Here is a 26,325-nt window from a genome sequence, read left to right on the forward strand (position 1 = left end):
TTTTTTTTCTACTTGCACGCACGTACACACAAATCAGTACCTTGGACAGCCACATATTTAGCTAATGTTGATTGGGCTAAATCGTTTTTGGTATCTTTTAGTTGTCACTATATTAGAGTAAGCAGAGGTGATTTGATGATGTTGAAGTTGAAATGGTGCTGGAATAGTGGAGGCAGCTCCTGTTTTCTTTGTGACTTGCGGTAACTCTCAGTGGTTCTAAATCAATAGTTGTTTAGTAGTCCGAAAATGTCAGAAACATGAATTTGCTTGACCATGCTGTAGGTCATGTAACTGTTTGTTACATGCAATATGTTTTGTGGACTTCACTGGACAGATGTTGCTCTCCGGTTTTTTTAAATGAACTTTTTTTTTTATTCTGCCATGTGTCTTCTTATTGTCGTCTCGGCATTAGGCATATATAAATAAATAAATAAATAAATAACTGTCAAGGCATTTAAACTAACAGCTTACAGAGCAAACAACGCAGTAATCACAACACATAAGTTGTAATATGGCTTTTTTTTCTGGCTTGGCTTCCCCGGTCATTTTACCCACGCACCGCTACTGATTTGGGACCTACTTCCCAATCCGTTTGACTGTGATCCTGGCTCAATTGACATGACGGTAAGTGAAATCGAACAGCTGCTCGAGCTGTCATGTGACCGAATGCTGCACTACGGAGGAGTCTTGGTTCCTGACTCAAAGGGACATGGTTCCTGACCCTACAGTCTGCATTAAAACCAAACATCCAAACAGGTTGGATGTGACAGCAGAGATGAGGTGCGTACTGTTGACCACTCCCCCCGACTTTGAGAAGCTCCGACACGACATGCATCAAGCACACCCATCTCATTAGTGCTGTTGAGATAAGAGACATTATGACAGACTAATTTGCAATTGACTGTCATAGCTCCACATTAAAAAGGATATGATGGTGAGTTGAGAAGACAATATGAAATACTGTTGGAATGTTTTTCAATTGACTGCGATAGCTCCAAATTAAAAAGTAAACATTGGCTGTTAATTACAACAACAAAAATCACATGGTTGGGGTTGCGAGAACTTTCAGATATCAAAATGGGGTCGTGGGCCAAAATAGTTTGGGAACCCCTGTATTAGGCTATGTGAGAGGTTATAGACCTAAAGTCAGTGTCAAGATATCAGTTAGGCTACTATTTGATTTAACCCATCTGAACAGTAGCCTACAGTTCCCTTGATGTGCCATTTTGAAGTCCCCGTCTTGTGACTGTCGAATTTGTATAGCGCCTCACAATCATCACACATAACATAGCCGGCACTGCTATCATCCTCTTTTACCACTTCACCAAATCTTTCCCAAACATTAAACTACTGTTCTGGCCCTCCCTTCTATTTATTTTCAACTCTCCATTTCGCAGCTTTTCTCTTATTGAATTAAACTCCAACATTGTCCTTTTGCCTCAGTGGATCGACGTTAACTTTTCTGCCCAAGTTCCCAAAAGCATTTGGTGTGTATTTAGCATGCTACAGTTCTGCCCTAATCTTTAGGCTTAGGCTACGCACTAACGCCATACAGAAATAATGAAAGAAAAACGTAATGTAGCCTATAGATATGAATTGCACAATATTTATACATTTATGGAATGTTAATGCATTGTTTTCTCTTTATTCAACCCTTCCTCCCACCAGCCCTTCATCCACACAATATGTCATGACCCTAAATCAGCCCACCCCGTAGACATAAACACAGGGCCTACGGTTATGAGTCAACCCGCACGTCGCTATATTTCACTCACGCGCACCACAAACACACACAGACACACACCGAGCGACCTTTTGCCTTCCTGTTTTTATCTCAGCATCCAGCTGAGCTGATACCTTTGAAGACACCTTTAGTCTGAAACTATAGTTTTGTTACGAACACAGTCTCCTGTTTAATCACCGGAAGCGAGTACAAGTTTAGGGGAATTGCAAATATTGAATACCTTTAGAAACTGTCTTTAAAAAGTGGTATATTCTGTAAGTAGAGAGATGCACCATTTTAACAAGCATACTGTACACTCTTAGAAAAAAAGGTTCCAAAAGGGTTCTTCAGTTGTCCCCATAGGAGAACCCTTATTTGTTCCAGGTAAAAACCTTTTTGGTTCAATGTAGAATCATTTTCGGTTCAATGTAGAACCCTCTGTAGAAAGGGTTCTACATGGAACCCAAAAACAGTTCTACTTGGAACCAAAAGGGTTTTTCAAAGGGTTCTCCTCTGGGGACAGCTGAAGAACCCTTTTAGGGTCTAGATAGCATCGTTTTTGTTAAGAGCGTAGCCTACTACTACACAAAAGGGGATAGTTCTAAGTAGTCTATCAGTCGCCCAAAGTCCTCAAGGGTTGTTTGTGATGTTATTGCTATCCTATTACAGAACAGTATGTTCAACTTGTATTCCTTTCCCACCACAAATCAGATAATACTGCAGTATGAACACCATATATCAGCCAGGTATTGGATTCCTACTGGCATAAGGGAAATTAGTCAGTACTAGTGAGAGGCTAAAAGCTGCAGGCATAGGGCTCCCGCTCTGTTTAATAGATGGAGAGAGAGAGAGAAAGAGAGAAATTGGGAGAATAATGCTGGAGATGAAAGAAAACTGGGACTCCGTATTCCATGCATGCAATCTGCCATCTCTCTTTCTCCAAGTCTGCCCCGCTGTTTTGTTCTTCAAAGCCTCATACTCACGGAACGCACATACCAGAGTCACAAAATTGCACACACTATATAGAGCACATTACACACACAGTGCATTACTGCAGTGGTAAGGTGCGGTTTTGTCAAAGCAAAGTGCCGTCTTTCTCTTGGGGCATGCTTCAACACTTTCATCCAGCTAGTGTTTGCATGACCTTTGTAAAGAAAGGCTTAAGTGGTGCAGTGGGATCCAGCCATATGACGGTCTGTTTATACAGCACTAGTTCATTGTCACCAAGGCTCTAAGTAGTTCTGAGAAATAATGCAATGCACAACAGCCATGAGTGCCCCAATCAATCCTCTAGGCTCTCGCTTATCTCCTCGCTATAAATCAAATAATCTACTAAAATAGCTCTCTGGTAGCTTCTCTTGGACATCAACCTGACTACTCGATTATGGTCGATGCCTTTTTAGGCAAGCACTGCTCTAATATTACTGCCTAATGTAGGCCATATGCCGTTTTCCAAGAAGCCAAGAGATCCTGTTTCTTAGAGACCCAGGTAGAAACAAACGCAACACTTAATGGATGCTCTTGACATGAAACCAACTCAGCAACTTCAATACAATTGACTAAATGGCATTTGATGCTGCTCTCGTTTTAATGTGTAGAGATCAGATACATCGATGGATAATGCATTAAAAGTGCTACAACCATGACGCTGGCACGTGCTGGGCCTCTAACCCCTTTTAAAACATTGTATTTGAGCTACAGCCTGCTGGGTTGTTGCATCGGATTAGTCTATTTCTTCTGCACCATTAGCCTGTGTGATTAACACGCGCTGAGCTAGAGCGACTCAAGTGTTGTTAGAAGGCAAGAGGTTCTTCTACATAGAAGATCATAGGAAATCCCAGGACTTTGTGTCTATAATATTGTAATAAGCTCACAAAGTTCCTGTCACAAACTCCAAATTCAACACAGTTGTCACTGACTAGTTGGATATTCATGTCCCACTGAGCAAACAATTTCTGTACTTACCGCATTCTTATTATCAGGTTTTTGCTTGGCAGACATTTGTCAATAAAACTCATGAATGCAACTGTTTATGTCAAATTATTTTGTGTTCTACTTGTAGCACTGGATGTCCTGAAAATAAAATTGAAAAACACTTCAAAGTGAGGCTAAACTAGGACTGACAGTCTCTCCCTCTCCCTCCGAAACATTTGTTTACATTGCCAAAGCAAGTGGAATAGATAAAGTGAAATAAACAAACAATTAACAGTAAACATTACACTCACAAAAGTTCCAAAAGAATAAAGACATTTCAAAATGTCATATTATGTCTATATACAGTGTTATAATGATGAAGTACAAAACCTGGTTGCCCTTTTCTTGTGGCAACAGGTCACAAATCTTGCTGCTGTGATTGCACACTGTGGTATTTCACCCAATAGATATGGGAGTTTATCCAAACTGGATTTGTTTTTCGATTTCTTTGTTGGTCTGTGTAATCTGAGGGAAGTATGTGTCTCTAATAAGGTCATACATTTGGCAGGAAGTTAGGAAGTGCAGCTCAGTTACCACCTCATTTTGTGGGAAGTGTGCACATAGCCTGTTTCCTCTTGAGAGCCAGGTCTGCCTACGGTGGCCTTTCTCAATAGCAAGGCTATGCTCACAGTCTGTACAGTCAAAGCTTTCCTTAAGTTTGGGTCAGTCACAGTGGTCAGGTATTCTGCCACTGTGTACTCTCTGTTTAAGGCCAAATAGCATCCTAGTTTGCTCTGTTTTTATGTAAATTCTTTCCAATGTGTCAAGTAATGATATATTTTTGTTTTCTCATGATTTGGTTAGGTCTAATTGTGTTGCTGTCCTGGGGCTCTGTGGGGTCTGTTTGTATTTGTTAACAGAGCCCCAGGACCATCTTGCTTAGGGGACTCTTCTCCAGGTTCATCTCTCTGTAGGTGATGGGTTTGTTATGGAAGGTTTGGGAATCGCTTCCTTTTAGGTGGTTGTAGAATTTAAAAATAGCTCTTTTCTGGATTTTGATAATTAGCAGGTATCGGCCTAATTCTGCTATGCATGAATATTTGGTGTTTTACGTTGTAAACAGAGGATATTTTCTGCAGAATTCTGCATGTAGAGTCTCAATTTGGTGTTTGTCCCATTTTGTGAATTCTTGGTTGGTGAGCGGACCACAGACCTCACAACCATATTTTTAGCCAGATCCTAATTGTTATGTCAAAGTTTATGTTCCTTTTGATGGCATAGAAGGCCCTTCTTGCCTTGTCTCGCAGATCGTTCACAGCTTTGTGGAAGTTACCTGTGGCGCTGATGTTTAGGCCGAGGTATGTATAGTTTTTTGTGTGCTCTAGGGCAACGGTGTCTAGATGGAATTTGTATTTGTGGTCCTGGCAACTGGCCCTTTTTTTGGAACACCATTATTTTTGTCTTACTGAGATTTACTGTCAGGGCCCAGGTCTGACAGAATATGTGCAGAAGATCTACAGTTGAAGTCAAAAGTTTACATACACTTAGGTTGGAGTCATTAAAACTCATTTTTCAACCACTCCACAAATGTCTTGTTAACAAACTATAGTTTTAGCAAGTCGGTTAGGACATCTACTTTGTGCATGACATAAGTGATTTTTCCAACAATTGTTTACAGACAGATTATTTCACATACACTAAGTTGACTATGCCTTTAAAGAGCTTGGAAAATTCCAGAAAATTATGTCATGGCTTTAGAAGCTTCTGATAGGCTAATTGACAGTGTACCTGTGGATGTATTTGAAGGCCTACCTTGAAACTCAGTGCCTCTTTGCTTCCAAGACCTCAGAAAAAAGAGTGTAGACCTCCACAAGGCTCTCTCTCTCTCTCTCTCTGAGGGACCAGCCTTGATTTGGCCCAAAAATAGACATCCATAGTTGGTGACCAGATCAAATCGGAATGAATCATAGACATCTGTGTTTTTTTACAAGTTTGGACAGCACAGTTCAGTGCTCTACACTTACCAGACACTCTTATCCAAAGAGCAATTAGGGTTAAGTGCTTTGCTCAAAGGCACATCAACATATTTTTCACATAGTCAGCTCTGGGATTCAAACCAGCAACCTTTCAGTTACTGTCCCAACGCTCTTAACCGCTAGGCTACCAGCTAACTGCCGCCTCTACCGTGATGTCCAAACTTGTTAAACATAGACATCTATGGTTGGTTCAGGTTTGGTCCGGTTTGCATATTGTATATTTCTTCCTTTGTGTACCTATTCAGCACACATCACCATGAACAGAATGACATTCATATCCACAATTATGCATTTCTGTGTAGTACAGATCAGGGACCCATGACGTAATTCTGTTACCGGGTGTAAATCCACTTCACTTACTGTAGTTGCCCTAAACACACACACACACACACACACCCCAATCTCCATCCCCTCCTTATCATATGACCTCAACTCTGTAGTGAACGGACCTCATTTAGTAGCCTCATCTGTCATTTTAGATAATTCGATGGCAACATTAGTATTTTAGCCCATTAAGGGCCATTGATGATTCAAAGCAAGGCATATTTGGTTAAGCTCCAATGGGCTTACTCTCCATTACACTAACAGCCATAAATTAGCATTACTTTCATGCGTGCCACTATTCTGGTCTTAATTATTCTATTATTATTATTATTATTATTATTAAGTCCCCTGTGACTCAGTTGGTATAGCATGGCGCTTGCAATGCCAGGGTTGGGGGGGTTCAATTCCCATGAGGGATCAGTATTTAAAAAATTATAAAAATAACTGCACTAAGAGCATCTGCTAAATTACTAAAAATAACACAATGACTTCATATGCTCATTTTCATAATAGTTCACCCAAGATAGCTGCATACAAATGATGCATGGTGAAGTGTCCAGGGATTGCATTCAGCCAACACATTATCTTCTTTTTACAGAGAATGATAGGGAAAATGTTCCTTCTGGAAAGGCTGAAGAACAACAATAAGATAATTGCGTAATGAGACTTCTGCATTGAATGCAATCCCCACAAGTAATGATAATGGCTGTATGACACTTGATTGAACCCCAGAATAAATAGATTGCAACCAATATTTCAGTGTCATCTTTCTGGAACAGTTGTTTTCTTGTCATCATCAACAACAACAAACATTAAATTGGCATAGCTTGGCAAAAACAGGTGTAAAATGTGAAATATGGTGATAGTTGCTAGACTACGGCCTACATTCTACATTTTGTTTCACTGTCCAATCTAAAGTTTAACGCCACACCCCGGACCTCTTCTTTCATCTCTAGGCTGCAAGCAAGACCATGCTTGAGGAGGCTATCATTTTATAAATATTTCCTCCAAACTTCTCCAGGTGGAACGAGTTTAGCCTATAATGCTCATCATCACCTATTGCCTAGCAGTACGCAACATTGTGATCAAATTGCTTGATCCAATGAATGTAGCCTTCAGAGGCTACACTGTAACTTTGACTCACGTGCAATTTGAGTGGCGGTACAATGTTGCACTACAGTTAACCATGAACCCAAAAGAATAGCAATGCTTTGTGTTTTCTTACCATCTTCCTTTTCATCGTAGACAGGTCTCTTAGAAGAACTATTCGCGCCCATCCTCTTCTTCCACTTGCCCCAGTGAAACATTGATGCGCGAGCTCAGATAGCATTCCTCGCCGGTTAAAAAACTACAGCTCTGTGTTGGACACGTTGAATCGCTCCCTCTGTTATTGTTTGTCCCAAAAAAAAATCGCGCATTTACGCACTGCGACTTTGCCTCACTAAAACAATAAGGACGAGAGATTAGATCAGATAGTGAGCCTCACTACTGTATTGCAAAGAAAAACAATCGGCTTTCCTATTTTTCTCTTCTGTCCTCAACTGACTTATGTTCGCGGAGCTGTGTGTGACAGTTCGCCTCTAGTCGACGTTGAGTCTCTCTGTCATGCATGTCAAGAACCCAGCCTCTCTACAGCTCTCGTGCTAGCAGCTAGACCTTAAGAGCATTTTCAATACTATAGGAAGTGCTGCTGTATATTACCTAACGGGATACAGTCATTGCGAAAATGCGAATCTAATTAGGAAAAGGGTGGCGCCAGTTCATTGAAAATGGGGTTAACACTTTACTTCCCTGACCTTAGAATAGGCTACATCATTAACAGACGTGAGATTCTTCATCATGGCATACAGTGGAAATTGGATAGGTCTAGATTTCTGTAAAAAAAATATAAAAAAAAGAGCAGAAAATGATTTTGCTTTGCAACAAAGTAGCACTTTTGGCGAAAGCATAATTGTACGCACTGTTTGAATATTGATACGCACGGTAGTTAATGTTGTCCTGCCACCATGGTTACCATGGTAATAGTTGATCACACGACTAGCCGGTTAACTACTAGCTAGCTAGGTAAATAAACTTCCAAGCTAATGCACCTACAAAAGTTAAATTAATTTACTTCAGCTTGTTGATAATTCTGTAATTCATGCGTTCTTATACATTTCAGTGATTGCTTGGTTTAGGATGAACGTTAGCGAGCTAACAGTTATGGTAACGTTAGCTATATGCATAAGCTAACTAACGTTAGCCTACGTTTTATATGTTGCATGTCTGAAATATTCCATGTGTACAAAGTAGCTAACATAGCTATAGCTAACAGTTGTTCACATTTCAGTATCATGAGTTAACTTTTAGTTGATATGTGTATCCAACAATGGGTGTCTATGCTGGTTAACGTTACATCAATATCTGGTCGAGAGTTTTTACACATTCAATGATTCATTGCTCCCAAAGGGCCAGGACATTAATTGGACTATCACTGTATTTAACAGGAAGATTAGTTTCATGACCGACATATTTTTCTTGTTTCTTGCTCTAGCCATCATGGGCATTGACAATCTGATTTCAAGATGACACTTTGATGACTAACCAACCAAATGAGATAACAGCACAGCAGCAATGTCTTCCGTAGAAAATGAAATTACTGACCTTCATTTAAGCCTTGATTGTGGTGATAATGCTGGTAAAACACATACCCCGCACATTCTACCAGAGTGTGTTGGACCTATGCAGATCACTGAATATGTCACATCTGACACCCTATATTTAAGCAGAAGAAACTTAAAATATGTTGTGGATTGCATTTTGAAGAATACTACTTTAAAGGTAGGTCAAGCAGATGATTCTGATGCTCTCATTTTCAAGAATATGCTTTGTTATTCAGAGCTGACTGTATCCTCTCTAACTGTATCTTCCTGTTGTTTTAAGAATTTGTATCTTGAAGGTAATGAAATATCCATGCTTCCGGATACGCTGTTCACCAGTTTGTCAAACTTGGTGTGGTTAGATCTCAGAAATAACCAAATCACATCCCTTCCTGCGGAAATTGGTCTACACAGGTATTGTAGGCTAGTTTGTATTGGCTTATCAACCAAAATATCTGTAGATGTGCTGTGGATTTTAATGGATTCATTTATTAATTGGTTGATGCAGATGTCTGAAAACGGTGCTGCTAGAAGGCAATCCTATCACAGAGCTTCCACTGGAATTGGGTGGGTTGAACTCTGTCACCTTGTTTCTATTATCCTTTACACAAGAACATCATTGCATTTTATCAAGTCTTCAGTGACTTTTACAGTATTTTGGGATAGGCTGCATGTCCCTCTCAGGATGCTTGGACTTCATTTCCTTTACTTGAAGAGTGGGTGTGACATGTTGTTTATTCCCATCTTATTCTTCAGTGACCCATCTCCAGCTGTGAACTGCATTAGGATTTCTGACATATGTGTTTGTACTTCTCAGGTAACGTGATTACTCTCAAGGCCCTGAGTTTGAGGCATTGCCCCATCACGTTTCCGCCTCAAGAGGTTGTGCAGCAGGGCCTCCAATGCATCCTCCAGTACCTACGGAGTGCCATGGCCGAACGACCGGTTAGTGTGCGGAACTCTCTTCCAGGTGAATGATATCGATAACTGTAGTGTCACCTAATGAAGTTGAACAATGTGACGGCAAGGTGCTTGTGTGGTGTCCGCCCTTCTGTCCACCGCCATCTGTTCTTTTGTATAAGAAAGAAAGGCTGGCCACCAAAATAGCTCCTTGCCCTTGTTCCACTTCAGTGGTGTGACTTCTGTTCCCTTGGAGACGGCGCATGCAGCAGGCAGACTTTTTGTGTAGCTCTACCCAGTAATATTTTTAGCCAGATTAAAATGACCGATAACCAGAGGCGCTTTGTCATCAACCACTGTCTAGTAGTGCCTATGGGTAATCAGCATGACTAGCCAAGTCACCCCTCAGCAGAAAGCCTACATCTAGAACAAAGGTGCCCTGTTGTATCTTTATATATATATATATATATATATATATATATATATATATATATATATATATATATATATATATATATATATATATATATATACTATTAAAAAAGAGGATCAAGGCTCACTGTTTCTCTGGAAAAGTAATTGAATCTTGATGGATATTATGTTGTCACTGCCAGGGCAATATGCCAGCATTCAGATCATGTCATACCAGATTTCATCATGTTAGTTCATGAATGAGAGGACATGCTTACTATGGGCTCATTACAGCTTCAACTTGACATCTAGTATTCACTAAAACATTTATTTCAGCATAGATGCAAAGGATCCAAAAGAGGACAATTGTTTATATAGGAAGTGACAGAAATGTGATTATTTTGCTACCATAATCATTTTCATGGACAGTTGTTGTTGATGTTTTGGTGGCAGACATGCCCCCAGTGGAGAAGCTACAGTTGACAGAGCTTGTGAAGTCCAGTTTGGACCTTTGTGAAGAGGTGGTGGATGAAGACGAGCTGCAGAGGTTCAGAGAGCTGAGGCAGAAGATGATCCAAATGGACAGAGCTGAGTTTGGCTTTGCCCTCCCTATTTCACGTCTCCCTAGAGCAGCAGAGGGCGATAGAGGCCACAATACATACCCCCTGCCCGTCATTAAAAGGTAAAGTTAAAAAGGTTTGTCCTCTGGTAAAGTTATGGGAGTAATGACAGGCGTCTGGTAACTGCAGATCTAGGGGAAACTCAGTAGTCTACAGTGTCCTCTCCTTATTTGAACTGCCTAACTCTTTAACCAGACTGACCACTATACTCAGCACAGTGGGCAGTATGGTTTACGAGGCTAGCAATGATATGTGTAAGCAATATGGTGGATGCCTTCTCTGAGGAATTAAATGCAGTGAATTGCAGTGAAGGAAAGGTGACAAGGAGAGGGAGCCACTGTAGACTAATAGGCTATTGAGATGGAAAATACTGCATGGACAGTCTAAGGATATTTTTATGACAGTCTCTGAGGAGGAGGCCTAGCGATAAAATCTCCCAGGCTCTGCAGGGACACGGTCCTTCTGAGAGCAATAAAAATAAAACATTTTATTTCGATTTATTTGTCAGAAAGAAAGAGATTACCAGGGGAAATATATTTCCCGAGCTCCCTCCCTTTGACATGCAGTACTGCAAGAGGTCAGAGGAGAGAAGACTGGCTGCAATGAAAGAGCTTAAAGAAAAACAAGCCATTCTTGAACAAAGGAGGAAGTAAGTAAGTTATTACTGTTGGATTTTATAGAACCCAACAGAATTATCTCGCATCAGTAGGCTATACTGCTGACCCCCTACTGCGTTTGTGGCCTTTTGAATCACATTAATTACATACAGTATTTAGTTGCCAACTATGTTATACCAGGGGTGAGAGAGAATTGTCTCTCTACTTGCAGTTTCAGAAAGCAGGGGTGTATTGTGTCAAATTGGCATTTGATGAAGTCCCAGATAGGGAGGGATCAATATTATGTGTCTGCAAAAGCCAATGACAATGCCAATAAGGGGTAGGTAAAGAAATCCAGCAAGATCTAAGATGAGCTTATCCGACCCCAATCCTAACCTAAACAAAATAAAAGCGAACTTAGATCAGTGTTTATGGGGTACTTGATTCCTCACAGTGCTTTATATGGCCCTGCCCTTCTTTTCCCTTAGAGACCAAGAGCTCCTTAAGGAATGGCGTACTCATGCTAGGGTCATGCAGGAGAGGAAAATCTTAGAGCACAAGCAGGAAAGGCGTGAGAGACATAGAAGAGAAGAGGTATGTCTGTTCTGTATGTCTGCTTTCACTCCCATTCTAGTTTTGGAATATACTATTTTGTTCACTTACAGAACCGAAAGCATTTTTCTGATTCTGATTTTCTCCCTTTCCAATGACCAGAGGAGGGCAGCATAACACCATCCTGAGTAAAGGTTTTCACAGTCATTGGAAAGGGAGAAAATTAGAATTAGTAAAATGCTTTCAGTTATGTTCTTGTTATAAGGAAACTATCTGAGAGAAGTTAGAGTAGAGTAGAAAGAGAGAGACTGACTGGAGTCCTTGTTTCCATTCTGGATGAGCAGACGTTGAAAAAGATAGTGTCAGGCTGTGCAGACACTCAGCTGAGGCTGTCCAGGTCAGAGGCAGCGACAGGCCTAGCTAATGATGGATCACTGTGCCTCCAGTGTGCCGAGTCAGTCATCCTGCAGTCAGATGTCTCCAGCGAGGCTGCACCACAGCTGGTAAACACACCCCTTCCACAGAACGCTAGCACACACACAGTCAGATACACACCGACACAGCAGCAGACTAGACTGCGTGGCCGCACACAACTCCATCACCATCATTAAGTTTGCAGACGACACGACGGTGGTAGGCCTGATCACCGACAACGATGAGACGGTCTACAGGGAGGAGGTCAGAGACCTGGCAGTGTGGTGCCAGGACAACAACCTCTCCCTCAACATCAGCAAGACAAAGGAACTGATCGTTGACTATAGGAAACGGAGGGCTGAGCATGCCCCCATCCACATCGACGGGTCTGTAGTGGAGCAGGTCGAGAGCTTCAAGTTCCTCTGTGTCCACATCACTAAGGAATTATCATGGTCCACACACACCAACACAGTCGTGAAGAGGGCACAACAATGCCTCTTCCCCCTCAGGAGGCTGAAAAGATTTGGCATGGGCACTCAGATCCTCAAAAAGTTATACAGCTGTACCATTGAGAGCATCTTGACTGGCTGCATCACCGCCTGGTATGGCAACTGCTTGGCATCCGAGCGTAAGGCGCTACAGAGGGTAGTGCATACAGCCCAGTACATCACTGGGGCCAAGCTTCCTGCCATCCAGGACCTCTATACCAGGCGGTGTCAGAGGAAGGCCCTAATAATTGTCAAAGACTCCAGCCACCCAAGTCATAGACTGTTCTCTCTGCTACAGCACGGCAAGCGGTACCGGTGTATCAAGTCTGGAACCAACAGGACCCTGAACAGCTTCTACCCCCTAGCCATAAGACTGCTAAATAGTTAGTCCGGGTAGCTATTGGTTAACTATTTAACTATCTGCATTGACCCTTTTTGCACTAACTATTTTGACTCATCACATATGGCACTGTTAATTATATATCCTTTTGCCTAGTCACTTTATCCCTACCTATATGTACATATCTACTTCAATTACATCGTACCCCTGCATATCGACTCGATACTGGTACCCCATGTATATAGTGAAGTTATTGTTACGCATTGTGTATTTATTCCTCGTGTTATTATTTTTATATTATTACAAATATATATATATATATATCTCTGCATTGTTGGGAAGGGCCCTTAAGTAAGCATTTCACTGTAGTCTACACCTGTTGTTTATGAAGCATGTGACAAATACAATTTCATTTGATTTGATGATTTGACATAAGCAAGCGTAACATCATGATGAACATTAGGTCCCACTCCCACCACAAACCACAAGGTACCAGAACCAGGGTATACTGCTAACCTGGCACTCAGAGCAACCCATAGCTGTATATATAATATCTAACCTCTTCAGAAATGCGCCAGGATAGTAGTAGTCAATCTGTGTCACTGATAGACCTTTCATCCATCCTTAACTTACTATAAGTTCACAGTTTCGGTTAGATGAATAAAAGACCAGCTTTCTATAGAAATTAATATATTGTTTTGTTACAGGTACCTATAAAAGCTCCATATGCCACAGAGGCTCTGTGTAGTGTTGCTGAAAGTGGTGAGGTCAAGACCCATAAACCCCCACCAAAGAGGATCCAGAGACAGGGATCGTTCCTGTCCCAGAAGGAACACGAGGAAGCCAGGTATGATGTAGCTATGATGTGTCTATCAATGGATACACTGTTGCCACTGAGCTACTAACAGTAGCCACCAACGGAAGCAATGGCAGATCAATCAAAGATGTTCAGAGACATTTAGTGGAAAGAGGGTACTTGTACAGCCATCTCTTTTATTCAAAGCTTATATTTTGTCCCCTCTGTCAAATACTTTTGTTCAGCTGATTGTTTTAATGAATTACTTTTTTCTGTAGTCCAGGACTGACAACGATAGATCAGTACCTGTCTTTTTAATAAATACTGTACATGTAAACTATTGATTCTAAAGAGTACACCCCAGTATAAGGTTTAGTTTATTGTCAAGGTGTACAACATTGGCAGCTAAGAGCTGAATTGCAGTCCATCTAAATAAATAACAAAATAATGAAATCAATCAATCATGTGAAATCGTGTGATAAATGTATGTGTGGAGGGAGGGAGCTTTGGTCGGTCACAGCCAGGTGAAAGCCTCAGGAGTCTTGATCAGGGACAGGGTCAGACAGGTCTGGACTCAGAGCTACTGGTCTCTGTAGTCTGTAGCTTGCCAGCTACTCCTCCGCCACCACCAACATGCAGCACCCACAACGGTATGTAACTAAGAGAATCATTAGTTTGTGGAATGGTGGTTCATTTTACCCTTGACCTGTGTGACCCCAGGGAAGCCCGCGACCGGGAGTTAGAGCAGCGGATCAGCAGCCATGTTCAGATGGTCCAGGAGAGACGCAGGAGGCCCAGTGGCACTGCCCAAGAGGAGACAGAAGCTGCAAGGCAGGACATGGAGGAAGTATGTTACTCTTCTACTGTATATCAAGCAACCAGTCAAGTCATTTTCAGTGCTCAATGACAGAAGCCCCAGGAATTGAATGAAAATATGGGTGTTTCTTTCATTGTCGTTTTCTTCCATTGCTTCTGTTTCAGGCCAAGAGGTTGCAGTCAGAACTTGCTAAGAGAAAACAGGAGAGAGACATCGAGTATCGATTCATCGCATTTACTGGGGAGAACTCACCAAGATGCTATGACAAGTGAAAGTATTTTTGGGTGTGTAGGCCTACTGCCATTTTGAATTGTTGCCGTATTAAATTAATTGACATTGTATGCAAAGTAGTACAGGACAGGGTAGTATGGAATTATATCACTCTACAAACAGTTTACTCAATCACAATGGTATCCAATACCCTTTCATCAATAAACATTTCATCCTGTTACTTGACCACCGTGAAGTGTTCTTAATTTGCCCACAGTATGGTGCTATACCCTGCTCCTCTGTCTCTCTCTCACACACACACGCACATCATTAGTAAAGTGTAAAGCGCTTGTGTTCCAAGATAAACAAACCCTCATTCATCAAGTCAATCAGTGCTATTTAGCAGCCTAATAGTTCACTGTATTTCAGGTCCTTGCAACTGTACAGTAGCTATACAGTGATTGATCATGTATACTTATTTGACTGTATGTATGCCTATAGCCTAAATTCAGTGCTTGACTTTGACAGCAATAGGTTCCGGTACTCATTTTGGGTGACGGTACTGTTTATATTTAGGTGCAGGAGCTCCACAATACTTTTGAGCTAATATTCTATAAGAGGAACAGGAGCTCAAGCAGTATAGCTCCTGCCCAAGTCAAGCACTGCCTAAATTACTTATTGATACTGTTGGCTTGGATACAGACAGTAAAGATGGAGGTGATTCATGTAAGCCAGGGAAGTTTGAGGGAAGCCTATATTTAATTGGGAATGGCACGATGAAAATGGCCTTGAACAGAAGATCATGTTAAAAGAGAAGATACAAAGAAATACGAAGAAATCATGCATTCATCATTCCTAGATGGGTGGATGTATTGTCTGCAAATCAGCAGAGCAGAAGGCTATTATTAGCTAGATAATAACTAATAATAATGAAATAGAGTTTTGAAATTGAGGCTACATGAGCCAACAATAAACTGAAAGCCGAATGTTATAATTGCAAGCAAGACAGGGGCAACCTCAAAATATTTTTCTCATCTGTCTTTGTGTTATGCCACCAGTAGCAGAACTGTTGTAATTGACTTGATGGGGGTGGGGGGAAAAGAAGAAAAAAAAAGACTTGGAGGGGGTGATGGCGTCATTTCGTGCACTGGTGTAGCCTCCCGTGCACGAAAGTAGAAGGGAGTAGCATCTTTAGCAGAGGCGATCGTGGCTCCCGCGGCCGGGATCGAGTACCGCCAAGCCGGACACCTCACGCCGGAAAATATGGAGGCTGTGGCCGAGGAGCTGCGGGCCGGCTCTCGGATTCCTGTCACTGTTGATCAAATAGTTAACGATACGCTAGTGGTGACGCTTACCTATCAAGAAAGGAGCTACATGGGGATATTACTCGATTGCAACAAAAAGTGAGTCTTATTTCTTCGAATTTTCTACATTAATCACAAAGTAATTAGCTAGTTAGCGTGCTAATGTTTGCTGGCTAATCTAGCATGCTAACTAGCTAGCTACATGGACCATCATACAAAAGACTCCAAGGGGTTGTAGCTAGCTTGCTAGTTAACGTTAGCACTTTTACAGCGAACATATTAATAGCATAAAAACAAGTGTATCATTAATATGACGTTTGGATAAAGCCACCACCCTGTGAAAGTAACATGTGATGGGCATTTTAACAAAAGTTATGCGTGGGTACCTAACGTTACCTCATTGTTAGCTTAGCTAACGTTATCAAGCTAGTTCAATGATGGCTAGATTTAGACTGCCAACAGTGGATCCCAGCTATGGCAGGCCTTACTGAAACACCCGTTCTCATATTAGACTTGTGTACATGCTTTCTTATAATTCATCTAGCTACCTATCTAGTAATGATTACATGAACGTTACATGTTTTAATACTAACTATGCAAAGTGATGGGCATCACATCATAATTTAGCCTACTCCTGTCCTTGTGCTTTTAGTAATGTAGGCCTATGTTAAACTCAGTCATCCAATTTTACCCTTAGCTAATGATACAATTAGTGTAGGCCTATTTATAAATGATTGACCTGAAACTCTAAATAAGAGATTATACAGCTGTGTTATGCTGTTAAAGATGGCACTAATTGTCGAGTTACCAAGGAAATTAGACACCAGAAAAACTAGGCTATAGGTCTACTTTGTACTTGACAAAGGGTGAACTATATAATGTTGGCAAGAAATCCCATTTAGGGTGTTAACAATAGATGTAAAGTATAACATGTTATTTGAATGATTGGTATTCATATGGGGCATGTTATCTGGCTCGCAGTGTGTCACCTGTACTGGTCTTGTGTTGCACTAGTATGCGCTAATACAGTGCAGTGAGTGCACCTTTTTTTTAAATGCCACTGGGTTTATTTATTTATAGATTCAGAATCTTACCAGCTTTTCATATCGGTAGGCCTTCACTGAGACATGTAGGCCTACACGTTCACGTGATAGATCACTCCAAATGCCCTGAGATTGACCTTCCCCAGTGGAAAAGGCTTAAACAAAGAACAGTGGTTTGGCATACAGGCCTATTTTTCCTTGTGAATGTCAAAATGTGAGTTCTTCCTTTAGGTTTATAGAAATGCATTTCCCTTCATTGTGTGTCTCCAGTTTCCATGTCATGTATCATTTGTGCAGGATCTCTTTATTTGGTTGTAGTGTATGTACAGCATTATATGTTAAATGGGAACAGTGTTTGAGTCATGGCCAGTTAACCACTATGTCCTTGCACACAGCCTTGGCCAGGAATTTCTGTACTGCCTGTGTCCATCATAGTGACGGCTGAGATTTTGTTGCTCACGAAGGGCCTTTAGTAAAGGTCTCCTCCAAAGCACCGGAAACGGGCTTCGCCAGGCCTCTTTATTTAAATGTGCCAATAGCCGCTCATGGGGAAATGCCTTTCGGGCTTCCTAAATGTGCTTTAATTAATAATCTCATAACACACAAGCACCCAGCAGACACTGATGTGAAAACAAGTGAATCTCCTGGCTCTCTCTGGGTCCCGAGTGATTCATGTGGTTGTTTTTGTTCAGTCAGATGGAGTGGAGGGGGGCTACTGGGTATCCTGTAGTCTCTTTGTCTGCAGTCTCTGACAGCAGAGCACAGCCATGTTGTTGCTGCTGCTGCGTTGGCTGCTCACAGCTACCTTTCTATATGGCTCCTTAGAGAAGCCCGGCTTGGACACGTCACGTCACAGGCATGAAAATAAACATGAATTTACAGAGAGAACACACACTCCAGCTCTTTCAGTTTGTAGCGCAAGGCTGTAGGGGTAGGGTATAGGCTAGCTAGACAACGACCTGCTTGCTTGCTGTCTCCCAACCCCCACTCCAGTAGAATACCCAACACAGGGGATTAATGTGCTGTCTTTTACACAACCTGAAGTGTTGCAACCATAAGAGCTTTCATAAGTGCGCCGACAGGGTCAAAGGAGTGCATTTGTTGCACTTCGATTTTGTCGAGTTAATGTTCTTGACCTGAACAGGAACTTGAACCAAAGAGTTTAAATTCCTGCTTTATCCACAATGATAAAGTTGAGCGCAAACAATTTATCATGATTGGATGCAATAACCCAGAAGCTACAAAGCATACTAAAGTATTTTCTTTCACTGTTTTTTTATAGGACTGGGCTTTTCTGCCTACCAGATGTCACAACAAAGCCAGTGGAATGCCCTGCATTGAAACCTGGTTGTGAAATCCCTGAAGTCCTGAGAGAGGAGCCTGTTACTAAACCTCCCAGCCAGGCTTCACATCATAGACCAAAGGATGAAAACACGCTCCCTGAAAATGACCCACTAGCTGCCCATCTCCCTGCCCCTCTGCCCACACCAGTGCCCGCCGGGCAGGCTCCATACCCTCCATATTTTGAAGGAGCTCCCTTCCCTCAGCCCATTTGGGTGCGCCACAGCTATGGTCAATGGGTACCTCAGCCACCTCCGCGAACCATTAAGAGGAAGAAGAGGCGGACCCGAGAGCCCGGGCAGATGACCATGAGCACCATCAGGCTCCGCCCACGGCAGGTGTTGTGCGAGAAGTGTAAGAACACACTGAACAGTGACGAGGACAGTAAGGACGGGATGCCCACAACCAAGGCTTCCAGGAAAGAGAACGCGCCACAGAGCGATGAAGACTCCAAAGACGGGTCTGTGAAGTTGGCCAGGAAAGAGGATGCAGATGCCACCAAGGATAACAATAAGAGGCGGGAGAACGGCCCCACCGGCTATGACAGCAAGCGGCTCCGGAAGGACAAGAGGGATGAGGAACCAAAGTTCCCTGCAGTGGACATCATTCCCCACAGCCCGGTCATCAAGATATCCTACAGCACTCCGCAGGGCAAGGGCGAGGTCATGAAGATCCCAGCTCGGGTCCACGGCTCTGTCAAGCCCTTCTGCCCCAAGCAGCTGATGCAAAATGGCCTAAGAGGCCAGCAGGGCAAGGTGCCCGAGCCCACCACCTTAACCCAGACCCAGGAGCAGCGCCACATCCTGGACGCCACCAGGACGGGCCTGACCGTGTCCATTCCCAAACTCAAGCTCCCCAGGCCCCCAACGGCCAGCCTGGACCTCCCCTCCCCCAAGATCCGAGTGAGGACCCTGGGGGACGGAGAGGACAGCCTGACTGTGTACAATGCGGAGCTGGTAGAGGGGCAGAGCAGAAAGAGCCTCAGGGTGCCGGTCCCTGGTCCCCTGCCACAATCAGAGGACTCTGGGGAGAAGACCCCCATGGAGCTGTGGTCAGGGAGTTCTGGAGAGGAGGCAGACCGAGGTCAAAGTGACCTTGCGCTGCTCATCAACCTCCGCAAGAGGAAGGCGGACTCCTCCAGCCTGTCCGTGTGCAGCACAGACAGTCTAGACGAATCAAAATCCTTCAGCTCAGATGGCACGTCCCCAGAGCTGTGCGACCTAGCGCCCGGCGAGCACATCTCCTCCATGTCCTCCTCGATCTCACGAGACAACAGCAAGACTGTGCCGCCACTCACCGTGCGCCTGCACACACGCAGCATGACCAAGTGCGTGACGGAGGAGGGCCATGCGGTGGCCGTGGGAGACGTGGTGTGGGGGAAGATCCATGGGTTCCCCTGGTGGCCGGCGAGGGTGCTCAGCATCAGCGGCAGCCGCAAAGAGGAGTCTAACTGTGAGGCCCAGTGGCCAGAGGCCAAGGTGGCCTGGTTCGGCTCGCCCACTACCTCCCAGCTCTCCGTTGCCAAACTCTCCCCCTTCCGGGAGTTCTTCAGGTCGCGTTTCAACCGCAAGAAGAAAGGGATGTACCGGCGAGCCATCGTGGAAGCTGCCAAGGCTGTGGGCCACATGAGCCCCGAGATAACCTCGCTACTCACCTCTCACTGCGAAACGTAGGTGAGTCCACAACACTCAGACCATTTGAGAGTTTGTTCACTTAATACACTATTCCGGTACCTTGGATTAAGGATACATGCTGAGCGTTCTTCAGGCAAAATACTTTGAATGTCTAAAATACGTTTTTGCTTACCTCGAACATACAGGCATGGAAATGTTGTATAGTGAAATATTCTTAATTGAAGTTTTTGGGGTTGTACGACAAGGTGACATACAGTATTTGCTTAAAGAATGTTTGGCATTTTTACAACTAACTAAGCAGGGCCCGGTTTCCCGATAGTGATGGAACTTAAGCTTACAAGTATTTTAACGATGCATTGTTCTTATAACGGCCGTAAGATGTCACATGCATTTCCCGAAACACCACGTAGAGAAAACGTTCACCAGATTAGAATTATTCCAAGACGGGTCAACTACTGAAGACGGGTCAACTCTTATAGAGATATTATCACCTGGCTGCAAAAATTGAGTCTGCTTATTCTAATGCTTAGCCTACCCTATAATAATGCACTAGTTCATAGATTTGTCTTGAATAAATAGGTATTCAACCCCTTTGTAATGGCAAGCCTAAATAAGTTCAGGAGTAAAAATGTGCTAAACAAGTCACATAATAAGTTACATGGACTCACTCTGTGTCAAACACAGATTCAACCACATAGACCAGGGAGGTTTTCCAATGCCTCGCAAAGAAGGGCACCTATTGGTAGATGGGTAAAAATAAATAAATAATGCAGACATATTCCTTTGAGCATGGTGAAGTTATTAATTACACTTTGGATGGTGTATCAATACACCCAGTCACTACAAAGATACATGCGTCCTTCCTAACTCAGTTGCCGGAGAGGAAGGAAACCGCTCAGGGATTTCACCAATGGTGACTTTTAAACATTTAGAGTTTAATGGCTGTGATAGGAGAAAACTGAGGATGAATCAACAACATTGTAGTTACTCCACAATACTAACTGTAGAATCATGACAATCGCAATACATATCGCGTCAACACCTAAGTACGTGATCGTATTGTGACTTCCCTGGCAATTCCCAGCCCTATAAATAATGAGCGTTTTTAAGTGCAACTTTAGTTACAATGGTTTTGGGGAAACGGCTCAGAGATTTAACGATGCTCCTACAAAGTTTCTAACGATGAACTAAGCTGGGAAGTAGGGCTGTTAGATGGTTCCTTACCCTTACTATAGTCTATGAGCCAGGACTGTTATCTGCACCTCTGATTTATTTGGAACTCTGTAGCTCAGTTGGTAGAGCATGATGCTTGCAATGTCAGGATGGGGGGTTTGAATCCCGTGACCACCCATATGTAAAAACTTTATGCACGCATGACTGTAAGTCGTTTTGGGAAAAGCGTCTGCTAAATGGCATATTATATTACTTTAAACAGCCATTAAAAACAGGTTATTTTAGCCACAGCTAGCTATAAATCAATGGGAGTTTAACCAAATCACCATTTCAGTAACGTCACACCAAGTAAATGAGTTGATTTCAGTTGATTTGGCCATGAAATATTAGAAAAGTGCACATTTGCACCCATCAGTCCGGTTGATTTTTAGCTAGCGGTGGCTAAAGTTAGCTGAAGTTTAATGACTGTGTAAAGAAATCTGAACCATAAATTAGTTTATCATGGCTCATAGACTGCTTTCAGGGTAGGGAACCATGTAACATTAGTTAGTTGTAAAATACAAAACGTATCCTTTTAAGTTTCATGATTTTGGTTGACTGAACCCAGGGACTTTGGTCTCAGCCTGCCTACCCCTAGTTGTCATAGAACATTCTTAGGGCTGATCATATACATCAAAAGCACAAGTCCTTGTTCCCCTGGTATCCGTTTGTTGATTGTGTGGAATCAGACCCCATGTAGCCAAGCACCAGGCCCTTCACACACACCTAGGTTAAATATTGTCTCAGGGTGATATGAGACTGCCAGACAGCTCCCAGTACCACTGTTTGCTGTGGTGAAGCCTCAGTAGCCATGTGAAGGTACGTGTACTGAGCTCTGTTCATAATGCACACCAGAAGCTTTTGAGCATGCCACTCTCACTCATGATGGAAATAGTTTTTGCCATGTCAGCTGTCCAGAGATTTCAAGCGTGACTTCTGAAAGTTAAGACCTTGTCTTGGGTTCACTTAGAAATGTTCTATCTTGAATGGTGAAGTAAGAATCCATCTATTCTACATGCATAACTCTCCCAGTGCAAAGTCTAGGCCTGCAGTTAGAATGTCCCTCCATGGGAAACCATACTGCCATTATTTGCTCAATCTCATTACTCTGTTTGTTCTTTCTTTCTCCCTCTCTCGCCCCTCTCTCTCTCTCCCCCATCTCTTTCTCGCTTGCTTGCTCTCTGTCTCTCGCTCTCTCTCTCTGTAGAGTCTGAAGACTGAAGAATGGTCTTCTCTCAGAGGTTGCGGAACTCTCAGACTCTTGAGTCAACTATCCCCAGGAGAGAGAGGGAGCGTGTGCAGTTTCCACAATCACTATTTATACAGCGTTTTTCCTCCACATGGCTGGAGGAAAATGGCCGCTCAGGTGGAGTGTTGTTGACTGGATAAGGGAGCAAGAAAGGCCAATTTTGAGGCATCTCATGGACAAGACAGAACAATTCCTCAATTTCTTTATTTTTTAGATGTAACCATATTTCAATAGAACTGAATAGCAACACACTACAAATAAGAATGTATTTATTATCTGTAACCATTTATTATCCATAACGATTTAAGTCTCCATACTGCTGCTTTTGTTCCTCTCGTTCGATTAGTCGTGAAGCGGTTCAACGACAACCAGTCAGAGGGCCTTGTCAGGTCTTTTCAGTCCCAGTGCCATCCTCATTGGAAGCCCAGCAACTATTTTCAAATAGACCAGGAAATGTATATCCGCAACATTTCTGGTGAAAAGTCTTACTCTAAGGGCTTTACTTTCCAAATATGAAAATGTGAAACTGTTCCATCCAGAGATAGTACTGTAGTTTTTTCTATCATACAGTGTTTCATCCTTGTAGCCTTCTTCAGCATTGCTAGTTGGATATGTCGATGTAACGTTATTTATACATTTTTCAAACGTTTGTCTCTCTTCCATTTCATTTTGGTTTGAATACTTTAGAAGTGTGGTATGTATCGGTCACTGCAATCCATGAGTTAATTTCTACTCACTTTAATTATTTAATGTGTCATTTTAAGACAAGCACTTTATCTTTACCTTGGTGGCCTGCTGTAAGCTCATTGTCCTAACACTAACTGGAGTTACAGCGCTGACAGGCAGCGGGAGTTCAAATGTCCCACGGTTGACTATCCATGGCTTTGGAGATTACCTTTTTAAAGTTTTGGGACGCCAGAGATTGATCCTTTCAGTCGTGGTTGTGTACACTGTATTCTTGCATTTTTGAGTCCGGTGTGTCTTTTGTACATTATCTCAACCCACCCCAGTTCTATCCCCATCAAATGTTTCCACTGGAGAAAGTGGACAAAAGTGTCAAACACTATGCATCAATTAAAGCTTTATAGTCACTCAGAAATGCTGTAAGAATACTGTAAGTTCAACTCTTTGAGTGTGCGTGTGAAGGGGTGGGAGAAATAGGTGGCTGCTCACTACTGGCTACAGGACCTGAGTTTGGAGATGGAGAGACTGCAGGATCGACCTTTATTGACCTTAGTTGAAAGCAGTACTTTTGGAAAGTAGGGGGCAGGGAGGGAAGGCAGAGGCAGGACATACTTTTGGCCATGTAGTGTATGTGGACACCCTTCAAATTAGTGTATTTAGCTATTTCAGCCACACCCGTTGCTGACAGGTGTATAAAATTGAGCACACAGCCATGCAATCTCCATAGACAAACATTGGTAGTAGAATGGCCTTACTGAAGAGCTCAGTGACTTTCGACGTGGCACCGTCATAGAATGCCACCTTTCTAGCAAGTTATTTAATCAAATTTCTGCCCTGCTAGAGCTGCCCCGGTCAACTGCAAGTGCTGTTATTGTGAAGTGGGAACGTCTAGGAGCAACAACGGCTCAGCCGCGATGTGGTAGGCCACACAAGCTCACAGAACGGGACCGCTGAAGCACACAGCGCATACAAATCGTGTGTCCTCGGTTGCAACACTCACTACCGACTTCCAAACTGCCTCTGGAAGCAATGTCAGCACAATAACTGTTTGTCGGGAGCTTCATGAAATGGGTTTCCATGGCCTAGCAGCTGCACACAAGCCTAAGATCACCATGTGCAATGCCAAGCGTCTGCTGGAGTGGTGTAAAGCTCGCTGCCATTGGATTCTGGAGCAGTGGAAACAGGTTTTCTGGAGTGATGAATCACGCTTCACCATCTGGCAGTCCGATGGGTGAATCTGGGTTTGGCGGGTGCCAGGAGAATGCTACCTGTCCGAATGCATAGTACCAACTGTAAAGTTTGGTGGAGGAGGAATAATGGTCTGGGGCTGTTTTTCATGGTTCGTGAAGGGAAATCTTAACGCTACAGGATCATTCTAGATGATTCTGTGCTTCCAACATTGTGTCAACAGTTTGGGGAAGGCCCTTTCGTGTTTCAGCAGGACAATGCCCCCGTGCCCAAAGCGAGGTGAATACAGAAATGGTTTGTCGAGATCGGTGTGGAAGAACTTGACTGGCCTACACAGAGCCCAGACCTCAACCCCATCTAACACCTTTGGGATGAATTGGAACGCCAACTGCGAGCCAGGCCAAATCGCCCAACATCAGTGCTCGACTTCAGTAATGCTCGTGGCTGAATGGAAGCAAGTGCCTGCAGCAGTGTTCCAACATCTAGTGGAAATCCTTCCCCAGAAAAGTGGAGGGTGTTATAGCAGCAAAGGGGGGACCAACTCCATATTAATGGCCATGATTTTGGAATGCGATGTTCGACGAGCATGTGTCCACATACTTTTGGCCATGTAGTGTAGGTAGTTCAGTAGGCACCAAACGGAAGAAAACAGGCAAGGACTACTTGTACTTGTCCAATAAGAAATTGATCATTTTAGTTTTCTGTTGTAAAACGTTTTCCGTTGCAAGCCCTAATGAACACGACCAAGAGCTCCTGACTCGTTATGTTCCATTTTGAATCCCTTTGGTTTTTGTTGACTCTTTAGGCATGGGGAAGGAGACACTGCCTAGCTCCTTTCACCTGGTATATGATTAAGATGGAAGTGGATGTCAGGAAATTCCTATGTTTGATGAGCAACAAGGCTGTCTGCTGTTGCCCACGTTGGTCAATGTTATTGGCTATTTTTTTTATATATGTACTGTACATAAAATAAAATATACAGGCAATACTTGGGATCTGCTGGTTTGTGTATTTCAATGTACTACTATCAGTTATGACTACCTTTTTATGTGGTTTAATTCTCATCTGTGTCAGCACAACTAATGTGCAATGTCAGGCCTAGCCAGGCTTACCTTTATGCAACCATTCACCACCTCTACTCACTTAAGTGAGGCAGTAGCCATGTCTGAAATCTCTTGCCTATTACTTACTAAAACGACATACTGTGTAGAAATCGTACTATTTAGAATGTACTGTTTAGTAAAAACGAATGCAGTAAGCAACAAATATCAGCAAACTAGGCTCACCCGTCCTGAGAATGCATCATCTAATGCATTGATACCCGCCATTCGTTCATTTGGGTACATCGTGTCTCGTTATCTCATTATCGGCTGTGTCAAACGCACGTCAGTCTAGAAAGACTTCTCTTCCTGAAAAGTGCAGTGAATTCTACTAGATGAAAAGCCGAAATGACACTAACATCCTGGTATTTAAAGCATACAAATTATTATTTTTCAATGTCACATACTGTAAGACTTAATTTCTTCGCATACCTAAAATGTCTACTTCACTGAAAAATAATATAGGTTTTTCCTGAGTTACAGTTCATATAAGGAAATCAGTCAATTTATATAAATTAGGCCCTAATCTATGGATTCCACATGACTGGGAATACAGATATGCATCTGTTGGTCACAGATAGCTTAAAAATAAATAAAAAATAAAAATAGGTGCGTGGATCAGAACCTGTCAGTGGGTGACATGTCTGGTGAGTATGCAGGCCGTGGAAGAACTGGTTGTGTTCAGCTTACAGGAATTGTGTTCAGGTCCTTGCGACATGGGGCCGTGGCTTATGCTGAAACATGAGGTGATGGCGGCGGATGAATGGCATGACAATGGGCCTCCAGGATT

At 42.8% G+C, this 26,325-nt stretch overlaps 3 protein-coding genes across 4 annotated transcripts in view; 2 read left to right on the forward strand and 1 right to left on the reverse strand.

Annotated features, from left to right (window-relative positions):
- LOC311110597 (serine/threonine-protein kinase 32C-like) overlaps window positions 1–7,304 on the reverse strand; it is a gene marked incomplete at both ends in the record, with an annotated part of 166,378 nt that extends 159,074 nt beyond the window's left edge. The window contains one exon of the mRNA XM_084153116.1: window positions 7,223–7,304. Coding sequence (XP_084009242.1) covers window positions 7,223–7,304 — 82 coding nt within the window. The remainder of the gene's footprint in view (window positions 1–7,222) is intronic.
- Window positions 7,305–8,610: 1,306 nt separating this feature from the next.
- On the forward strand, window positions 8,611–14,842 carry LOC311110551 (leucine-rich repeat-containing protein 27-like; the record flags this gene model as incomplete). Its single annotated transcript, XM_084153058.1, has 11 exons — window positions 8,611–8,817; window positions 8,920–9,050; window positions 9,145–9,203; window positions 9,454–9,606; window positions 10,401–10,629; window positions 11,076–11,216; window positions 11,652–11,757; window positions 12,060–12,218; window positions 13,665–13,804; window positions 14,474–14,600; window positions 14,735–14,842. 11 exons carry the CDS (start codon window positions 8,611–8,613, stop codon window positions 14,840–14,842), a joined length of 1,560 nt encoding a protein of 519 aa, XP_084009184.1.
- Window positions 14,843–15,964: 1,122 nt separating this feature from the next.
- LOC311110961 (PWWP domain-containing protein 2B-like) lies at window positions 15,965–25,430 on the forward strand. 2 transcript variants are annotated; one of them, XM_084153612.1, is made up of 3 exons: window positions 15,965–16,183; window positions 18,410–20,141; window positions 22,522–25,430. In XM_084153612.1, exons 1-2 carry the CDS (start codon window positions 16,044–16,046, stop codon window positions 20,139–20,141), a joined length of 1,872 nt encoding a protein of 623 aa, XP_084009738.1. In that variant the 5' UTR covers window positions 15,965–16,043; the 3' UTR covers window positions 22,522–25,430. The 2 variants fall into 2 exon arrangements, with proteins under 2 accessions (XP_084009738.1, XP_084009737.1); XM_084153611.1 differs by having other exon boundaries at window positions 15,966–16,183; window positions 18,410–20,137.
- Window positions 25,431–26,325: the final 895 nt, after the last annotated feature.

This window comes from Coregonus lavaretus, assembly GCF_964263955.1.
Source record: "Coregonus lavaretus genome assembly, chromosome: 36".
Classification (NCBI taxonomy): Eukaryota; Metazoa; Chordata; class Actinopteri; order Salmoniformes; family Salmonidae; genus Coregonus; species Coregonus lavaretus.